This window comes from Vulpes lagopus, chromosome 10 (genome assembly GCF_018345385.1).
Source record: "Vulpes lagopus strain Blue_001 chromosome 10, ASM1834538v1, whole genome shotgun sequence".
NCBI classification, from domain to species: Eukaryota; Metazoa; Chordata; class Mammalia; order Carnivora; family Canidae; genus Vulpes; species Vulpes lagopus.
Window position 1 is genome coordinate 57,184,551 of NC_054833.1, and position 19,816 is coordinate 57,204,366.

General features: G+C 64.6%; 2 protein-coding genes across 6 annotated transcripts in view; one reads left to right on the top strand and one right to left on the bottom strand.

The window, feature by feature from the left end:
• PITPNM3 (PITPNM family member 3) overlaps positions 1-15,231 on the top strand; it is a 60,487-nt gene extending 45,256 nt beyond the window's left edge. For all 4 annotated transcript variants that reach the window (XM_041772828.1, XM_041772830.1, XM_041772829.1 and 1 more), the window contains 10 exons: positions 860-1,030; positions 2,208-2,402; positions 2,763-2,911; positions 3,732-3,848; positions 5,463-5,579; positions 5,728-5,876; positions 6,116-6,265; positions 8,626-8,809; positions 10,361-10,489; positions 11,475-15,231. In XM_041772828.1, the coding sequence (XP_041628762.1) occupies positions 860-1,030; positions 2,208-2,402; positions 2,763-2,911; positions 3,732-3,848; positions 5,463-5,579; positions 5,728-5,876; positions 6,116-6,265; positions 8,626-8,809; positions 10,361-10,489; positions 11,475-11,777 (1,664 nt within the window). In that variant the 3' untranslated portion in view covers positions 11,778-15,231. The remainder of the gene's footprint in view (positions 1-859; positions 1,031-2,207; positions 2,403-2,762; positions 2,912-3,731; positions 3,849-5,462; positions 5,580-5,727; positions 5,877-6,115; positions 6,266-8,625; positions 8,810-10,360; positions 10,490-11,474) is intronic.
• A 154-nt stretch (positions 15,232-15,385) lies between these two features.
• PIMREG (PICALM interacting mitotic regulator) lies at positions 15,386-19,656 on the bottom strand. 2 transcript variants are annotated; one of them, XM_041771927.1, is made up of 6 exons: positions 19,620-19,656; positions 18,987-19,303; positions 17,188-17,477; positions 16,712-16,807; positions 16,369-16,416; positions 15,386-15,901 (listed from the first exon to the last, which is right to left on the bottom strand). In XM_041771927.1, the coding sequence occupies exons 2-5, from the start codon at positions 19,266-19,268 to the stop codon at positions 16,383-16,385; spliced, it is 702 nt and encodes a 233-aa protein (XP_041627861.1). In that variant the 5' UTR covers positions 19,269-19,303; positions 19,620-19,656; the 3' UTR covers positions 15,386-15,901; positions 16,369-16,382. The 2 variants fall into 2 exon arrangements, with proteins under 2 accessions (XP_041627861.1, XP_041627860.1); XM_041771926.1 differs by having other exon boundaries at positions 15,386-16,278.
• Between the last annotated feature and the right edge of the window lie 160 nt (positions 19,657-19,816).

Here is a 19,816-nt window from a genome sequence, read left to right on the forward strand (position 1 = left end):
CCAGGGGCGTGGGGTGGAGGGATAGGCCGCCACGTGTTCCAGGGTCCACAGAGTGCCTGTGCTCCCCTAGGGCCCACTGGGGCTTGTCAGTGCTCACTGACGCCTCTTCCGTGGGATGAATGGGAGGGGGAACTCTGCCTGGAGTGGGGTGCAGGGAGGAGGCTGAGGCCACTGGCTGCCTTTGGTGTGGCCCCGGAGACCTAGGACTCCCTGGACAGCAGAATGACCAGTCCCCTGAGCCAGGTGGACAGAGGGCCTCAGTGCAGACCCCTGCTGGTGTGAGGGGAAGTGTTCCCAAACCCTTGCCCCCGCCCCCGTGTACCCCTAACCCCAGGCCCGAGAGGCAAGCATGAGCTGCTCCCTGGGGACCAAGTGATGAGCTCTGTGTCCCAGAGATGCCCTCATCGGAGTCCCAGAGGGTGGGAGACGCAGGCTGCCCTGGGGGCCAGGCTGGGCAGCCGGGGCAGCTGTGAGACGCTCGGCCCCACCCTGACTGTGACGCCCCCCGCAGCTGATGCCCTGCCGATGTGTCTGCCGGCGGGTCAGGAGCCAGGCCGGGGAAAGCTGTGCAGATTTGCTGCAGTGTGACTGGGAGGAGGGGCAAGGATGCAGAGGGGGGCACGGCGGCTGGCAGGGAACTCTGTACCCGGTGCCCACAGTGCCTCTCCTGGGGTGGGGGCAGATCGGCAAGGCCTTGAATGCCCAACTCCACATCTTCAACTTTGCTCCTGTTGGTGGCAGGGAGCCCCCAGATCCTTGCACAGGTGGTTGGGGGGCTACTCATAGCTGCCCTCAGGGGCCTCCAAGGGTCAAGGGGCTGGGAAGAAGCAAGGGGCTCCCCCGTGTCCCCTTACCCCAGGCTTCCAGGTGCGTCCTGCCTGCAGCCAGGTCTACAGCTTCTTCCACTGCGCGGACCCCTCGGCCTCGCGGCTCGAGCCCCTGCTGGAACCCAAGTTCCACCTGGTGCCGCCCGTCAGCGTCCCGCGCTACCAGAGGTTCCCGCTGGGCGATGGACAGTCCCTCCTGCTGGGTAGGCTCGGGTGTGAGTGTGCACTGAGCAGGGGCTGGGGCTGCCATGTGCCCCACCCCATGATCTCCTGCTGGTGTTTCTGTCCCTGTGATGCTCCCGCCGGGGTGCCCCCACCCCATGATGTCCCTACCAGGTGCCCCCCGTGATCTTCACAGGGTACCCCCACCCTGAGATGCCCCCTCCAGGTGCCCCCGCCCCCATGATCTCCCCGCCGGTGCCCCCACTGCCCCCACAGTGCCCCTCACCAGGTGCCCCCACCCTCCCTGATGCTCCCCCACTGGGTACCCCCACCCTCCATAGCCCCCCTAGTGGCCCCCACCAGGTGCCCCCATGCCCTCATCCTCATCCAGCCCTACATAGCTGAAGGAGGGCCTAGCCCCTGCTGAGGGGGCCTGTGAGCTGGACGGACTGGAAGACAGCAGGGCAGCTGCCTCACTCACCTTCTGGGCTGCCCAAATGTGTGCACACCTGCTCTGCAGGGGGCCCCTGCCTGATTCCTGTGGCTGCGGCCAGTGCTTGGGCTGCTAGACCTGACACGGGAGGGGCAGGGCGGGGAGGATCCCAACCTGGTGGGTGACATGCAGGAGGGAGCCTTGGGTCCTGGCATTGGGGCAGGGGGAGCAAGTGCAGGTGGGCTCGGAGGAGGGCCGGTGGCCCCTGGGGCTCCAGGCGGTGAGCCAGGCATGGATGGTCACCGGAAGCCCAGCCCATGACCCCAGCTGAGAGCCAGGCCAGGCCGGGTGCAGGGTCTGTGCCCGCGGCTCAGGCAGGACTCAGAACCAACCATGCCCCCCAGTTTTAACAAAAACTTCATTTCTAAAGTCCTCCTTGGTTGGGAGCTTCCACAGACAGAGATGGCTTGGAAACGTCCCCCGCGCACCCCATGTCCCTCTGTGCTTAGGGCGTCACCTGCCCCTGAGCACGCCTGAGCACCCAGGCTGCAGTGCCATTCACATGCAGGCTTGGCTGCGGTCCCCGAGGCTCAGGGAGGAGCTGGGTATGAGGGCACATGGTTCTGGGTCATCCTGTGACTTGTGTTTCTGGGGCTGTGTCCCAGAGATGCCCTCATCGGAGTCCCAGAGGGTGGGAGGCACAGGCTGCCCCGGGAGCTGGGGCTGGGCAGTCGGGGCAGCTGTGGGACGCTTGGCCCCACCCTGACTGTGACGCCCCCCCGCAGCCGATGCCCTGCACGCCCACGGCTCCCTGTTCCTGGGGTGCAGCTCACAGGACAGCCCACCGCTTCCCGACGCCCCCGCCTCGTCTCCCCCAGTTCTGAGGGCCCAGCGCCCGGGCCGCAGGGTGAGCCAGGACAGCTCCCATAGTGAGAGCTCAGGGTCTTCGGACAGCCTGGCCCCGGTGGGCGCCTCCCACAGTGAGTGAGGGTCCTTGGGGCTCTGCTGGGTCGGAGGGAGAGGGACCTTCCCCTGGGTGGCTGCTAAGGGCAGCCGGGACAGATAAAGAGCCCTGACCTCTGGCCACAGACCAAGCCGTGACCTTGCCCAGCCTAGACTGATCCTGACTCTAGTCCGAGCCCCAACCCCACGGTTCCTTCTTCCCATGGGGAGTCCCTGCAACCCCAGGGTGGGACTGGGCATCTCTGTGGGGCTGGCCCTCACTCCTGGGGCCGAGAGTGACACATTGACCGTGGGGTCCATGGGATGGGGCCCCAAGCTGCCCCGAGGGCTGTGGCCCAGGCAGGCCACACTGTCCTCACCTTGCACTGGGCCCACAGTCACAGCCAGGTGGTGGGGTTCCAAGCGCATCGACTATGCCCTGTACTGCCCCGACGTCCTCATGGCTTTCCCAACTGTGGCCCTGCCCCACCTCTTCCACGCCAGCTACTGGGAGTCCACAGACGTGGTGGCCTTCATCCTGAGACAGGTACCGTGCCCCTCCCAGGGGCCCATCCTTGCGTGTGGGGGACAGGGCCCCCTTGCAGGCCACACTGGACCCTGGGCTGGTCAGCCAGATCGGGGGTCACCAAGCCAGGCGGCAGGTCTCATGAAGTGCACTGGCTTCTGGTTGGCAGTACGCCACTTCTAGCGGATGGAGGGGGATGTACCCATCCTCCTGGAGACGATAGAGAAGTGCCTGTTCCCTGGGGGCCTGTGTATCCTCAGAGACGCAGGAACCTGGGGAGGGCACAAAGAAGGAGGTGGTGGGCGGAGGGCGGATTCCGTGCAGCCTTGGGAGCTAAAGGCAAGGGACCGACCCTGTTTGGTGTCCCGTGGGCAGCGTGCTGGCCTAGAGCAAGGGACAGCTGTCAGCTGACTGTATAATAGAAGGAAATCCCGTGTCTGCTGCTGGGTGGACCAGGAGGCCCGTGGAGAGGCTGACCTCGGGGTGGTGGCGGGGTGCTGGTGCTCTGGGGGGCCGCCGGCTGTGAAGGAGGAGGCCAGTGGGTCCTGCTGTCCACCTGCGCCCCTGCAGGGGGAGCTTCTAGGTTTGGGGAGGATCAGGGCTAGGCTGGGCTGTGGTCTGGAGGTGGGAAGGGTGGGCTGCCTGCCGCGGGCCGGGAAGGAGGTGAGTGGAGTCTGGAGCTTGGGGCAGATATGGGTGGCACGCACCCTGTTGAGAGGCAGGGCCCCTGAGTGCCGTGTGTGGGCAGCTGTCCTCTGCCTGTGGTGCATCCTGTAGCACAGCCCGATGCTGACCCCACCTGTCCCGAGGCCAGACTGACCAGAGCACTCCTGTTGCCCAGGTGATGCGCTATGAGAGTGTGGCTGTCAAGGAGAGCGTGGGCCTGGATGCTGCAGTGCTGAGCCCCGCCAACCCCCGTGAGAAGTGGCTCCGTAAGAGGACCCAGGTCAAGCTGCGGGTAGGTGCTCACTGGAGCAGCACTCAGGGGGCATGGGGCTGTCTGGGGGTCGGGGGGCGCATGGACAGGAGCGGGTGCTGGCTGGGGCACAGTTCAGAGCGCTGGGGCTGGCAGGGAGATGCCTGCGGGGGAGAGTTGCTGGATGTCCAGCCTCCATAGATGAGGACATGAGTCAGAAACTCAGCCATGCCCACGGGGCTTGCCATCTCATCCACCACTGAGCGCGGCCTGGTGTGGTACTGGCTGCCATAGAGGGAGGCACCGATGAGGAAGCAGATGGAGAAAGGCCTCTCAGGCAGGCTGTGCTCGGCTTCCCTGAACGGGGGTCCCCTCCATTAGGTATTGTGGTATGAATAGGAGTTTGGTAGGCATAAATTCATTTATTTGCTCAGCCAACCATCATCAAGTGTGGATGTGGCTGCTGTGTCCTCTGCTGAGTTGGGAGCATATAGGGGCTCAGGGACACAGCCCCTGCCCTGGTGGCTCCCTTCTGCCCTAGTCCCAAAGGGTAAAAGATGATTTGCGCTCCGTGAATCAATTCTGTTTTTGTAAACATGTTTTTTTTTTTTTAAGATTGTATTTATTTATTCATGAGAGACACTGAGAGAGAGGCAGAGACACAGGCAGAGGGAGAAGCAGGCTCCCTGCGGGGGAGCCCCATGTGGGACTCAATCCCAGGACCCCGGGGTCATGCCCTGAGCCCCCCAGGCACCCTTTGTAAAGGTATTTCCTGAGCTATAACCACGTTTTATACTCTGCATCAAAGTGCACAACACAGTGGGTTTCGTGGGGTCACAGACATGTGCAAACAGCACTGTAGTCTGTTCAGAAGTTTGTCACCACCCCAGGAAGGGACCTGGGGCTCCCCACCTCCCTGGCACCCGCCTCCCCTAGTGAGGCTGTCTGTGGATTCGCCTGCCCAGGGCGCCGCGGGTGCGAGTCACCTAAGCGTGGGGCTCCTCCCACGGCCATCTGTTCCCACCCAGTGGAGCAGGTGGCAGTACTTTCCTCCTGGTGGCTGAGTGGTCGTCCTGCAGGGACCCGCCCGTTGACTCACTCATCAGCTGCCAGGCATTCATGCGGTTTCCCCGCGTTGTCTGCTGTGAAGACGCTGCAGAGCTTTGTGCGAGTCCTTGCTCTTGCTCTCGATCTCAGGGTTACAGACCCAGTGAGGCAGGGGCGGGGCTGGGGCAGGGCTCCGTCTTACCTGAGGGGCCGGGAGCTCTTCCAAGGCAGCCTCCCCCAAGCTGGGCGGGCGGTGGGGAGGGGTGTGTTGGGGGTCCCGGACTCTGGCCCCTCATTCTGGCCGCCCAGGTGCGTGGCTGGGGGTCTCCTGGCAGGGAGGCTCCGTGTAGCCCAGTGCCCGGCAGTGCAGGCATCTTTCTGTGCATTTAGCTGCATGAGCCTGCTCCTCTGTATGCAGGAACCTGGGGGCCTTGGAGACAGAGTCAGGATCCACAGGTCTGTTCCCCTCCTGGCCTCCATGGGACTGTGGCTTAGATCTCCCAGAAAGGCATGTTGCAGCGGGACATGTCCCCCCAGCCACCTGAAGGACCTTCAGGAAGAGGCCAGCTCAAGCCCCCAGCAAAGCTGAGCTGCTGTCTGTCCTTTTAGAACGTGACTGCGAACCACCGGGCCAATGACGTGATAGCGGCCGAGGACGGCCCCCAGGTCCTGGTGGGGCGCTTCATGTACGGGCCCCTCGACATGGTGGCTCTGACTGGAGAGAAGGTATGACATGACACAGATTCGGGGAGCTGAGGGCAGGGTGGGTCTGAGCCACCTCGGTGGGTCTGAGCGGTGGCATGTTGGGGGGAGCTTGCAACATATCCCCCCAGCCATGCCCGCAGCCCTCATCCCTGCCCCCTCACTTGTGCAGGTGGACATCCTGGTGATGGCGGAGCCGTCCTCGGGCCGCTGGGTACACCTGGACACGGAGATCACCAACAGCAGCGGCCGGATCACGTACAGCGTGCCGCGGCCCCGACGCCTGGGTGTTGGCGTCTACCCGGTGAAGATGGTGGTCAGGTGAGACGCCAGGCTGGCCCGATGCAGGGTGCCTTCCCGGGGCCCAACCTGACTGTGCAGAGAGGGGATGATGGCTGGGCTGCTCCCCTATACCTGACCCTTCCCCCCTGCTGCCCCCTCCCCCCTGCCCTGACCCCGATGTTCCCGCTGCCCCTGGCTTTGCAAGCTCTGAACCCAGCTGCGGGCTGACCTCTGGCCTCCCTTGGGCGCATGGCTGACCACAGGCAGGTGCCTTTCAGGGGTGACCAGACCTTTGCAATGAGCTCCCTCACGGTGCTGCCCAGGGGCATGGAGTGTGTGGTGTTCAGCATTGACGGGTCTTTTGCTGCCAGCGTGTCCATCATGGGAAGTGACCCCAAGGTCCGGCCAGGGGCGGTAGACGTGGTACGGTGAGTGCTCCTTCTGTGCCTGAGTCATGTCCACATCTCGGGGTGGGAGCCAGTGGTCCCCTGGGGTGGGAGGAGCGGCCGCACATCTTCTGGTACCTGCAGGACCTCCCTAGGTCTCCAGGGACACAATGATGGACTGTCCTGCACCTCGTGGCTCTGTGGGTGGACGGGGCTGGGCCGGGATGTTTTCACCGTCCCGTTACTCACAGCCTCGTGGTGCCCATACTCACGTGGGCTCTTGCTCCCAGGCTGGGCTCATCCCCTGGCCCCCACATGGAGGCTGGAGCCTTCCTCCCACCCAGCCTAGGCGCTGCACTCTGTGGGTTGTAGGCAGCGGCAGGACCCGCCCGGATTCCCGGGAAGGTGTGGACATGGGACACGTGGCTCAGGGGGCGGGGCACGTTTTGAGACCAGCTGACGCACAGCGCTGAGTTTAGGGGGATTGGGGCTGCCATAGCCAGTGGGGGAAAGTAGAGCAGGCTTCCTGAGAGAGGTGGCGCCAGAGACAGCCTCTGCTGGCCAGAGGGATGAATGTTTTCTGTCCGCACCACTGCACAAAGATGAGCGAACAGAGAGAAGTGAGAAGAAAATACAGGACTGAACTTGGTAGCACAGAAGGAGGACACGGGTGACGGGGGTGGGAAGGACGACACAGGGGTGACGGGGACAGGAAGGATGCAGGGGTGGGGGGATGGGAAGGATGACACAGAGGTGACAGGGACAGTGTCAGGGCAGCTGGACTCTGGGGCCAGATTGGGGCAGGGCAGGGGTGTGTCTGGACAAAGATGCGGGAAGGTCTTGCCCATAGAAAAGCAAGAGAGGTACTGTAGTCTTCCCTCCCTACCTCCACTCCTGCCTCCACCCCTGCCCTCACCCCTGCCTCTCTCCCTCCCTGTCTCCTTCCCTGCCTCCCACCTCCCTCCTCCCTTCCTGACTCCACCCCACCCTCCTCCGTGTTCCTTCTATGCTCCTGCTGAGCATCGAGGCAGACAGATTTCCTAGAGGGAGAAACTGTGGGGAAAACAAGTCACAGGCAGGAGAAACTTTCATGCCCAGGAGTCCACACATCCGAGAGCAGGATGGAGCAGGAGCAGGGGTCACTGTGGGGAGAGCACAGCAGCCTGTGTGGGGCCCCCAGGGCCAGTGGACCCCTAGATGCCCCGGCCCTGCAGGAACAGGCCCTAGACGGTGTCCAGCTCCCCCGGGGGGCGTTCATTCCTCCTACAGTGTCTGTGCCCCCCCTTCGGTGAGTCAGTGCCCCCATAGCCAGGCAGGGGAGGCTGTGGTCCCCTGTCCTGTGTTTGCTGGGCCCTGCCGATGCTCTGTAAACCTCGCTACTCATCAGAAGCAGACTCCTGGGACCCAGCTCAGAGCTCCCCAAAGTCCCCAGGGGTGACACCTTGGCCTGTGCTTTATTACAAAGTCTCCTCGAATCTCATGGGTCACCTTCTAGATTTGGAAACCCCTGGTCTCTGAGGAGCATGTGCTGTGACAGCGCAGAGAGGAGAGAGAGCGCTGATTCTACTTGGGAAGCTGGAAAGCTTCCTGGAGGAGGGGGCCCTGAAGGCCAGGGGGATGGGAATGAGAGAGGAAGGCATGCAGGCCATGGTGGAGGCTTGGCAGCTGTGGATACAGGGCTTGGGGGCCACTCAGCTGCTGGGTGTGGCTGGGGGACAGATGCCCCAGGGCAGAGCATGGCTGGCCTCAGGGTATGGGGGGCACAGAGGCTGTGAGACCTCAGGACACAGGGGGCCGGGATGGCTTCAGGTGGCAGAGCAGTAGGGTTCACTCTGGGGTTTACAGAGGCCGCCATGGAAACAGTGCCCACCGTGCAGCCCGCTGCTCTGCCCGGCATGTCTGGGGTTTGTCCTGGAGGCCTGGGAAGAGTGCTCTGCAGCCGTCTCTGCCCCCTCCATACAGATGGGTCCTGGGGGGGTCGCCCAGGTGGAGTGGAGTCGGGGTGCTGTGAGTGCCCTAGGTGGGGTTGGGGTCAGATCCTGCTGGTGGGAGAGGTGTTCAGGGCTGGAGCAGGAAGCAGGACTCGGGGCTTCTCTTAGGCTAGGAAACCTGAGGGCCCCGGGAGGCCCCGGGGAGGGGATGGGCAGAGGGGACAGTGGGTACTGCCTGTGGGACATCTGGGGACATGGCCAGGACTCCAGGGGCTCCGAGTGTGGCTTTGGAGTCCTTCCAGCTGGTTCTTCCTGGGGCTCCTCAGGAGGGCTGCAGGGCAGGGGAAGGGGGCTACCAGGTGGGAGTGGGAGCTGCAGGGGTGGGGGCCGCAGGGTGGGGACTGCAGGGAGGATGGCTGTTGTGGCCCGGTCGACCCCACCATGGCATCCACGTGGCCCATGTGCCCGTAGGCACTGGCAGGACCTGGGCTACCTGATCCTGTACATCACGGGGCGGCCAGACATGCAGAAGCAGCGGGTGATGTCGTGGCTGTCGCAGCACAACTTCCCACAGGGCATGATCTTCTTCTCGGATGGGCTGGTGCACGACCCGCTGCGGCAGAAGGCCATCTTCCTGCGGAACCTGGTGCAGGAGGTGAGTGCCTGCCACAGGCACAGGGCCCCCACACCCCTGCACCCAGGGGCATCTCACTGGGAGCCCCACACCCCGCGGGGATGGTGGGGACAGCAGGGATGGGAGGAGCACGGAGGCTCCAGGACTCGCCAGCGACCTCGCACTCATACGTTCCTCCTCCATCTCCTCCCCCTGGGGTCTCGTGATTCACCCCAAGGATGCCCGAGTGGCCCCTCCGCTCTGTTCAGTACCTGCTGTTCTCCTGGAGCGCTGACCCTGGGTGGGTCTCCCAGCGTGGAGCAGGGGTCGCCCATGAGGGCCCAGGGCAGGACGCAGCCCCCTGCCTGGTGTTCTCCCACCCCGGGGCCAAGGAACGGTCCTCATGGCTTTAGGTGGTTGGGGAAGATGCAAGGAGGGTCATGTTTCATGCCGTGGAAATCATGGGAAATGCAGATGTGGGGCCTGCAGGCGCAGCTATGTGGGAGCCCGGCCGTGCCCTTTCGCTTCTGCTGCAGTGACGGTGGGTGTAAGCTGCCCCAGAGCTGCTCGGCAGGTGCGGGAGCGAGTGTGGAGCCTGCCGTCCTCACATCTGTTCAACCCACTCCAGAGGACAGATGGGGCTTTCCCCAGAGAGGGCATGGAGGGCTCCTAGGAGGAGGTGCCTTTGGAGCTGAGTCCCGAAGCACAAGTGTGAGTGTGCCAGGTGGACAAAAAACCCGTGTGTGCAAAGGCACCGAGATAGAGAAAGGGCAGGGATGTGCCCAGAGCCGCGGGCATCCCGGAGGCCTGCGTGTACAGGGTCACAGACCCAGGTCAAGGGGGAGCAGAGGCCTGGGGGTCTTCAGGACTCTGAAAGTCGAGAGGCCTTGAAAACCCTGAAAACCAGGCTGACCATAAACTGACCATAAACTCCGCTGAGGGCAGTTGGGAGCCACAGAGGAGTGTGGAGCTGGGCAGCAGAAGTGACTGCTTAGGGTTTGAGACCAGTCCCCACGGTGGGTGTGGGGGGAGGCAGGGAGGCCCAGCAAGGGCAAGGCCCAGTGGGGTTCAGCTGGAGGCCGTGGGATGGGCAGGGGGTACGGGGGCTCCTGCCCAGGAGGGACGGGTGAGGGAAGGGCAGGGCTGTGTCAGGGTGTGAGAGATGCAGTTGTTCAGATCCCAGAGGGGCAGCCCCGGGTTTGGTCCGGAGGCCACCGTCCTTCAGGAAGTCGGGGTGGAGGCCGAGGGTGTCGATGGGTCACCCCTGGGTGTAAGAGGTCCTCCCAGTGCTGGTGGGGCCGCCATGGGCCATTGCAGGGTGAGCGTGTCAGGTGGGTGGGTGCCGGAGTGGCTGGGTGGGGAGGCGCGTGGGCAGCTGTGTGGACCACCCCCTACCTGGGGTGGCGTGGACTGCAGGGGGGCAGGGGGCCACAGGGAACTGGCATCCAGTCCTGGCCCAGGGTCAGCAGATGCCACGGTGGCACTGGCCTGGGGTGCGGGGTGGGGTGGGAGGGGCACCGCGGGGCCCAGGGGCCCAGGGCTTGCATGGCGGGGGGCGCCAGGCCATCCTCCATGAGCCCCCCTGCATTCCAGTGCTTCATCAAAATCAGCGCGGCTTACGGCTCCACGAAGGACATCTCTGTGTACAGCGTGCTGGGGCTGCCGCCCTCCCAGATCTTCATCGTGGGCCGGCCCTCCAAGAAGTACCAAACCCAGTGCCAGGTGGGTGGCGGGGGGCGGGAGGGTGGCAGTGGGCTGGGGAAGTTGGGGGGCATCCATGGTGTGTTCTTTTGTTTTCCCTCTGTCAGTCCTCAAGGGCTGGTGCCCTGCCCTGGCCCAGGCCCTGTGCTGGGCACAGGGGAGACCCTGCTGGACTCAGAGGTCACGTCACTGGGTCCAGTGGGTGGAGGGAGATGTTGGCAGACAGAGGCCTAAGGAAGGACAGGGACTTAGAGCAGGTGCAGGTCATTGATGAAGGCCCTGGGATGGGACCTGGGTCAGGGATGGAGGTGCCCTGGGGTGGGAGCCAGGTCGGGGATGGGGTGGCTCTGGGGTGGGAGCCGGGTCGGGGATGGGGTGGCTCCGGGGTGGGAGCCGGATCGGGGATGGAGGAGACTCCAAGTGGGAACCGGGTCGGTGATGGAAGAGACCCCTGGGTGGGGGCCGAGTCAGGGATGGAGGTGCCCTGGGGTAGGGGCTGGGTCAGGGATGGAGGTCCCCTGGGGTAGGAGCCGTATTAGGGATGGAGGTGATCCCGGGTGGGAACCGGGTCAGGGATGGAGACCCCTGGGTGGGGGCCAGATCAGGAGAGGTGCCCCCGGGTGGGAGCAGAGTTTCCCTACTGGGGTCCAGGTTCTGCTGTGCTGGCCCCCTGCCCACTCTCTGAGGAGCAGGGGTCTGAGGTCACAGCGGGAGGGCAGCATGGGGGCAGGATTGATGCAGTTCTGTGGGGCAGGGGCCGGGCAATGGCCAATCTTGTGTTTGCAGTTTTGGTGGCCAGTGGGCAGCATGGGGGGCTTGCCTCACAGGTCCAATCGCAAGTGCTCAGATGTCCAAAGCCGGGCAGGGAAGTGCAAGAGGTAGTGAGCTCCCCGTCTCCCCGGGGCTCCAGGGCAGAGCCAGAGGGCCCCGCTTAGGGCATGCAGGGTCAGGGCATGGGGAGCAGCAGGACGGGCCCCTGCCGGCCTGACGCCTGTCCCCTCCACAGTTCCTGAGCGAGGGCTACGCCGCGCACCTGGCGGTGCTGGAGGCCGGCCACCGCGCACGCCCCAAGAAGAACAACCCGCGCATGGTCCTGCGCAAGGGCAGCTTCGGCCTCCATGCTCAGCCAGAGTTCCTGCGGAAGCGCAACCACCTGCGCAGGACCATGTCTGTGCAGCAGCCAGACCCGCCCGCCAACCCCAAGCCCGAGCGGGCGCAGAGCCAGCCGGAGTCTGACAAGGACCACGAGCGGCCCCTGGGTGCGCTCAGCTGGGCACGCGGGCCCCCCAAGTTCCAGTCGGTGCCCTGAAGGCAGGGCTGCGCGTGGAGCAGGGGGGCGCCCTGCCAGCTGCCTGCGGGCCGGGAGGGGCAGCTGTTCCCTGAAACAGGCCTTTTCCTGCTTTTTCCCTCCCGTGTCTGTCCAGAAGTGTCCACCCGAGGCGGGGAGCAACCCTGCCGCGTGTGGGGCGCGGGGCTCCCCCGGCTGAGGGGTAGGGGCGGGACCCCAGGGTCTGTGCGCAGCCGCGGCTGCCTCCCTGTGCGGCGCCCGTGGCCACAAGCCCCTGTCAGGGCCGGTGTGTGTGTGACCCTGGGGGCTGGGCTGCCCATGGCAGGAGGGCTTGACCAAGTCGGCCATCCTGCAGGTCCCGAGGCTTCGGAGGCGCCAGGTGGGCCCTGGAGGGAGAAGCCCCCAGACCAGGGGCCATCGGCTGCTGGCAGGTGCAGCCTCCCGGTGGGCTGAGGGAAGGACGAGGGGTGCTCCTCATCCTGGACCCCAATTTCCCGTGGCCAAGGGGCCACTTTGTGGGCATGAGAGGATATCCCCAGGGTCCTCCTGCATTTGCGGTGTCCATCCGAGGCTGGGGGGGTGGGGTCTGGTGCTGAGGGTCTGTCCTCCTGCAGCTGTCCATTGCCCCCATGTCATCCTTGGTGTTGTCACCATTTTCCCGCAGCGGCCTGTGAGGATGAGGACAGTGGTTCCTCTTCCCAGGGCCGGGGGTGGGGGTGGTCCCTGCCTGGCATCTTCCCTGTGAGGCTGCGGCCCTGGGGTCCGGCCTAGCTGGGAGCCCACCCTGTCCCTCCCTGGGCCCTGCCTCCTGTTCAGAACTGGACGGGTTCCCCCACTGAGGCTGGTACGGGTTTGTGACTCCAGGCGACCTTGCAGCTGAGCTCCCGGAGTGTTTGCGGCCTCGGAGGCCCTCAGTCAGCGCACAACCTTGCACGCAGCCTGCAAGAGGGGCCCTGGGGCTCAGGGGGAGGGAGGCGGACAGCCCGTGTACTTGCACTGATGCCCCCACCACATGTCCCCGGAAGGGGGACAGGGCCCCAGAGGGCTGCGACTGGGCTCAGCCTCCCCAGCTCTGCTCACACTGGCTTCCCCCTGTTGGTTCCTGGGGCCACAGAGATGCCAGCACGCTGGGGCCTTCGTGTGAATTTGGCTCAAACTGTTGTACTCCCTTCCATCCTGCTGCCCCTCGGCTTGGTGTGGTGCCCTACGCTCGCCCTGGCGAGGCCCCTGTGTTGGCAGGGCCTGGCTCCCGGGGTTGCAGGGGGGCTCCGAGCCTGCCCATGCTGTCCTGCTGCAGAGGCCCTGTGTGCCCAGCAGCCCCTGCTCTGGGCCCCTCGGGCCATCCCTGAGCGGGCGCAGCACCTCCTCCTCCAGGCCTATGTCTGTCGTCTATCCGGTGGGGCTGCCCCAGAGCCCAGACGCCCGTCCGCATCCACAGCCCGCATCCCCGTGGGCCCCGTGTCGCTTCCACCCAGTGTCTACCTCTTGCAGCTCCCGAGTGGCCTGTGTGCTCCCCGACGGCGGCGGCTGCTGGTGGGAGCAGCCAGAACACCCTGTGAATTGCCCGGCAGGTGGGCGCCCTGTGGGCCAAAGGGGTCCAGCTGCTGCCACCACCCCACTACCACACCACACGTCTTCTCTAGGCCATCGCCGCCTGAGCCTGAGCAGCTTCATCTTTGGCCCTGCGCCTGGCAGCTGGGTGCGTGGCTGTCCCTTCCACAGCCACCCAGGGAGCTCTCAAGGCGCCTGCTCCCCGGGTGCAGCCACTTCTACTCTCACCCTTACCACCTGTTCCCACGTCCGCCCTGGGTGGAGTGCGGGCGGTCCTTGCCCTGATCCTGACGCTGCACCCCGTCCGTGGGTGAAGCTGCCGATGTTGGCCTGGGTGGTAAAGTCCTCAGGAGATGTTGCTTCTTCCTGAGTTAGGCTTCCTCTGCCCCGCGACCCCAGGCTGGGAGGGAGGACGGAGAATGCCAGGCCTCCCAGGGAGGCTGCAGCCCATGAGCCGGTTCCGTCTGTCTGGGTTCCATGGCCTGCGGTCTAGCGCTGGGGTGGCTGCCCCTGTCTTTCCTGGAGTTCCCTGCTTGCAGGACTCATGCCTGCCTGGCTGCTGGAGGGACGTGGTACCCAGGGGCCACCAGCAACCCTATGGGGGTGCCAGCGTGGCTGCTCCACGGCAACTCCGCGACTCATGCGCACTCCCTGCACCAGTGGTTTGTTCACTTTCATCCGTCGTAGGAGAGAAACAAAGAGGGGGGGTGCTGCTGCTGTTCCCTGCCCTGCCCTGTGACCCGGTGTGGCCATGTCCTAGAGGCCCTGTCCTGTTCCCGTCCGCTGGCTCCCGGGCCCTGGAACCCGTCTTCCTGCCTGACCAAAGCTCCTTGTTCCCATGTGGCATGTTTGTTCTTCCCGAGGGGAGGGGGGGCTGTTCCTGTGGGAGGGCCTGCCTGCTGCCTCCTCTGCACGCACCCCGGCGGAAGGGTGGTCAGGGTGCCTCCTCTGAGGATTTGCACTCCCTTCGGCTCCACAAAACACATTTAGGAAAGTAGACTCTCTCCGTGTTTGGGGATGCCTGGGCGCGGGGTGGCTCCGGGGGTGGGGGTGGCAGTTGGCTCTCTGAAAGGGCGGGGAGCTGCAACTCGTGGCCCTCAAGCTCTATCCTTATGACCTTGGAGCCCAGACATCGAGTACAACCCACCCCCCCCATGTGTCCTCCAGGCAAAACGTGGCGCCAATTTTTCAGAGAAAGCAGGTGGTGCGAGTTCAGCACGGACACTCCCCACCCAGCCCAGGTGCCACCGGGCCTGGAGGGGGCACCCTGACAGCAGAGGAGCCCCGCGGCCTGACCCCGCCTTAAATAACCAACGTCCTCGCCCATTCCTGGGGGTTTGGGTGCCAAGTGCTCTGCAAACCTGTTTTCTCTGGCTCAGCCAAAAGACACAACCCCTCCCCCTTCCCCTGACCTCTGGGCTTGGCGCGGGGTGGGGGGTTGGGGGGGATTTTCCTTAAAAATCACAGCTAGGGTAAGTGCAGGGCCTGGGATGGCCAGAAGGAAACAGAGGCTGACCCCCCCTCGCTGCAGTGGACGGGTGGTGGGTGACGTCAGGGAGGGGCAGGATGGGAGGTGTCTCACTGTGGGGGGGCTGCCCCTCCCCCCCAATCCCACTGTGCTTCTCTGTTCGCTCCATGGTGGCAGCCTGTCTGGTCTCATCCGTTGTCTGATGGTTTCTCCGTGTGACTCAGTGTTACCCGTGGTGGACGGTCCTGTGCTCCAAGACGGTTTCTCCTCTTCCTCATGGCTGCCTTGTACAAATATCCGTTAGAAAAAGAAATTGTAAAATACCAGATTTCTAACAAGATGCACACACGGCATTAATGGCGTTCGGAGATTTTTACACCCGGTCTTGTTTTTGACGTGAGCTGGTTTTTACTCTCGAATGTTGTCACTGAAATAAAAACCTTCTTTGCCTTTAAAGGGCACGTGCTTGGTTCTGGGCCATGTGGAGAAACCTGTCATCGTCGTTGCTAGGGGGTCCCCACCCTGAGCCAGGGGCCCGGCCGCGTGGATGGAGCCCTGCGTGTGGGGGTGAGTGAGGAGGGGCGGACAGAGCAGGTGTCACACGCAGAAGCTGAGTCTTTATTACAAAAGAGCAGCGTTATCCGGGGAAGAAGTCACACACCAGGGTGTTTGTAATAAAATGACAAAGCAGATGTCTTAAATAATTTACCGAGGGCAGAGATGGCTGAGAGCAGGGCTGCCCCTCCCCGCACCCACCAGTGCCCTGAGCTGAGCACAGACGGGGATCCATGGGCTGGAGGGGCCCCCAGGGCTCTGGTGGGGGTTGCAGGGATGGCAGCTGGGGTCCCCAGGGCCCGGGCAGCTCCCCTCCTGGGAACACAGCTCAGTTTCCAGGACCTTTGGGTGCCAGAGCTCTGTGATGTAGCCACAGAGTTGACGTGTGTGTGGGATGATGCATTCCCGAGCCTCATGGGGAGGAGTGTGACCGAGCACCCGCGCATCTCCCTCCATGTGACTTGGGCTGACAGGTAGTCACCGGCAGGTCATGAGCGGTCACGTGTGGTCATGGGCAGGTCACAGGTGGTACGAGCAGGTCACGGGAGGCCATGAGCAGGTCCAGGCGTGGCTGGGGCAGGAACAGAGGAGCCCCTGAGCAGCCCACACCCTCCAGGCCCTCCCTGGGAGCGCGTGGGGACACACAGATCCTGGTACGAGGGCATGGTGACCGAGTGTGGCCGGCTCCATGCCATCCAGAGCTCCCTGCGTGCCTGCCGCTGTGCTCCAGACAGGGGAGGCGGGGGCACCATCGTCTCCCCCCGAGCCCCGCCTGCCACCCCGGGAATGGGGAGTTGGAAGATGGCTCCTGCTCCTCGGGGGCCTGCTGGGCCGGGCTGGGGACACGGTTGGCGAGGTCAGCGGCTCTGGCTCCGGGCAGGCAGGGAGTCTTGCACACTTTCTGCTCTACAGGGCCCATCAGCTCTGCAGGGTTTTCCGATAAAGATCCTGTTTGTGCAAGTGTTTGTGCAGGTGTTTGTGCGTGGGGGGGGGGGGAGTGGGAGGAACCAGGAAAGATGCCTGGGAGGAGGGTGTTACCTGAAGGCACGTCCTCAGTCACGGATGAGAGACACGGTCATGTCACTGCTAGAGACGGAGGCCGGGGGAGGGGGTACAGGTCAGGTGCCGTTGGCGCTATAGGTCAGGAGGGAGCCTCCCACCACATGCTCAGAGCCAGCTGGCTGCCCCGGGGGCCCGTGGTGCCCACTGTCTGAATGGGCAGCGTCCACTGCACCCGGACAGCCACGCACAATGAAACTTTTGATCTGATCCCCGGAGGTCTCAGAGGAGTGGGTGAGGCTCAGCGAGGGGTCGGGCTGAGGTCACACGGCCTGGGGCCACAGAACAGGGGTCAGAGGCCTGCCTGAAAATGCCAGCTCACCCCTCTGCAGCCACAATGGCCTCGTCTAGCTCTTGGGACAGCTTCCGGAGGTGCTGAAGTCCTGCTCCCACGGGCTCTAGGTCACTGTCAGACTCGCTGGAAGGAGGAAAAGCCACCCCCAAGACTGGAACCCAGGCTCCTTGGTGGCACAGAGTGGGGAGATACCCTGGGAACAGTTTGCCAACCCTACCCCCTCCCCCCAGGAAGCAACCTGCCCACGCCCTGGAGCACCTGCAAACAGAGGGTTCGAGGCCCATAAGGTCAAGGGCAGGTGACCTCGCAGGGGCGGGGAGCCCTGCTGCCCCCTTGGAATAGGAGCCTCAGCCCCCAGGTGGCTTCAGAATGTGTTTTTGGGCTAAGGGTGGCCCCATCAGAGCCCAGCGCACGTCTTTGACACACAGGGAACTAAGGCCCTGGGGACACCCCCCTGCTGCCTGGGCACCCCCACTAGCCGTGGCAGAACACTGTCCTCCTACCTGGGTGAGCACAGGGGCTCTGTTGATGAGTAGGGGCTCCGGAGGGCAGCGTCCCTCCTGAACCGCCGTCCTGGGTAGGCGCGTGGGCCCCCGTGGGCAGAGGGCCGATGGCAGTCCTCCCAGGGGCCCAGGCTCAAGTAGGCGGGGACAGTGCCAGGCAGCCGGCTGCCCTTCTGGCTCAGGCTGTGAGCTGGGGGGCTGCTGCCCTTCTGTGGCCCTCTCCGCCTCCTGGCCTTCACCTGGGTCTCCACCAGCCACCTGGTGCCACTTTGGCAGGACTCCTGGATCCTCTGTGACAGATGCAGGGAAAGGTGAGCAGAGACAAAGCAGGGGTGAGCTACCCTAGAGTCTCTGGGCTGCAGACACCCACAGCTCCGAGCCTGGGGGTGGTGAGGACGGGTGTGGATGAGTCCACGGGAAACAGGCCGCTGTAGGAGCCTGCTCGGAGCCACCCAGGGAACGAAAGCCTTGGCCACGTCCAAACCCTCTTCCGGGACCTGTGACAACCCGTGACGACCCATTGACAACTGGCATGCACAGCAGGCCCACACGCCTGGCCTGGCCTCCAAGACCTGCCTCTGCCCTCACATGTGCATTCACCATCCCCGCAGGTGCAGGTTTTTCCCAAGGGGCTGGGAACCCCTCTGGGGTCCCTCACTGCCCCGGGGAGCAAGCCCCAGCTCTTGGGTCTCCCGTACCCACCTGGGGGGCTGTGAGGCTCTTCTGGCCCAGAGCGTCTGCCCTGGAGGCCGGTGTCCAGGGGTTAGAACGAGACCTAAGTTGCATGTGGTGAGTGGCATGGCCATGTCAGACCCTCTCATTCCATGGCCCCAGGCCCCAGGAGGAAAACCATCTTCCCAGGGAGGGATGAGCACTGGGGCTTGGCTCAGAGACCTCCCAGCAGAGGGTCTGTCCGCCGGTTCTCGCCCGCGATTTCCAATCCCCAATCAGACCCCAAGGGGATACTCCCTCCATTTTCTCCTTGGGGTCTGTCCTTTCTAGGTGACACCTTCTCCCATTTTCGGGCTGGAACACCTATTCACCTGGAGAGCCCACGGGTACCTCACATCTACATGTGACATCTTCATGCCACGCATGTCACACAAATCCCTGCAGACCTGCCTTTGGAGCCCCTGTGAGGCCAGACCCCCAGGCCCCTGCACCCCTACCAACCAGCTGAATGGCGGGTCCTGCTAATCAGGCCCGATTCTAACGCTGTTGAAATTCTCCCCATTGACTCTTGGGAGAGTCTAAACACCTCCAGCCTTGGGACCCCTGCCCTCCCCTCCCAGGAACCCCTGCCTTCTCTCTCATGGGGGACCCACCCCTGCCTTCCCCCTCCCCAGGACCTCTGCCCTCCCCCTCCCCAGGAACCCCTGCCCTCCCCTCCTGGGGACCCCTGCCCTCCCCTCCTCTCTCTCTGCCCTCTGGCCACACCCAGATTTCTCTTCTGTGCCTCCTTCCTCCCTGGATGTGGACTCACACTATTTCACTGTCCTTCTGCAGGTGATTCCGTGGTGGCCCTCTCAGGAAACCCCACTTCCCTGTCATGCCCTGGTGTGCTACCCTGTTACTACACAGCTTGGTCACCTTGCACGGTGGGGCTCTGGGTCCTCTAGGGCAGCGTTTCCATTCACTCAGACCACTGCTAGTTGAGCCCAGGCAAAGCCAGCACTGGGGTGCAACCACAAAGCCCGACCCCCACCTCCCGGTGGCCTCCTCCGGGGCCCTCGCAGGCACCGGCTGTCTGGCACCTGCGAGGCCCTGGGTGAAGGGACAGTTCGCATCACCCACATTACCTGGGACACAGCACCCAGTGCGTTCTTAGCGGAGCGAGCCGCCGCCTGGAGGCCCTGCTGCCCTGGCTCGGGGCTTTCCAGGCGTTTCCAGGAGGGCCCCGCCCCCAGGTTGAGGCTGACCGCTCGCAGGGGCAGCCTCCTCTGGAACTGTCTGCACAGGGAGCCCAGGGCCCCGCAGGAGATGTCCGGATGGCCAGCGGCGCGCAGCACCACCTCGGGCTCCTGCAGCTGCTCTCGGTCCTGCGGCCTGGAGGCCCCCACGCCTGGCCACTTGGAAGCCATCGGCCTGGTCCAGCGTCTGTTCGGCCCACCAGATGCTGGGGAGGAGGCCAAAGGCAGGTCAGCAGGGCATCCCGGGCCCCAGTGCGTACAGGCTGCTCGGGCGGGGCGCGGGGGTCCCTGGGTGCTTCCTGGAAGAGGGGTCACTCTCCTGGGAGAGGCGGAGGGTGGACAGCAGGCCGGGCCTTCCCGGCTAGGGCTCCCTCCGCCGCGCTTTCGCGCCCCTGCCCGGACCCCGCCATCCATTTGCATCTCGCAGTCCCCAGACGCCCCCACCCACCTGCGCGCCCGCCCCGACCGAGCCCCCCGCCCCGGCCAGGCCCGTGGGGACCGAGGCCGAAGGGCCGCACTGACCCAGGGGCCCGCCGCGCCTGCCGCACGCCCGCACCGGCTCCGCGCCCACCCGGCGGGTTTGAAACTCCGCGCGGAGCCGCCCCCGGGACCGTCCTCGCAGCTGATTGGCCGCGGCCCCTCAGCCCGGGCTCCGATTGGCCCCCGCGCGCGCGGCCGGGAACGCTGGCCTCCCATTGGCTGGCTGCCCCATTCTTGCC

Coding starts and splice junctions, on each gene's coding strand:
- PIMREG (XM_041771927.1), bottom strand. CDS start 19,268: ATGGCTTCCAAGTGGCCAGGCGTGGGGGCCTCCAGGCCGCAGGACCGA. Junction 17,478..18,986: donor CACTGGGTGCTGTGTCCCAG/GTAATGTGGGTG, acceptor CATCTGTCACAG/AGGATCCAGGAGTCCTGCCA. Junction 16,417..16,711: donor GCCATTGTGGCTGCAGAGGG/GTGAGCTGGCAT, acceptor CTCCGTCTCTAG/CAGTGACATGACCGTGTCTC.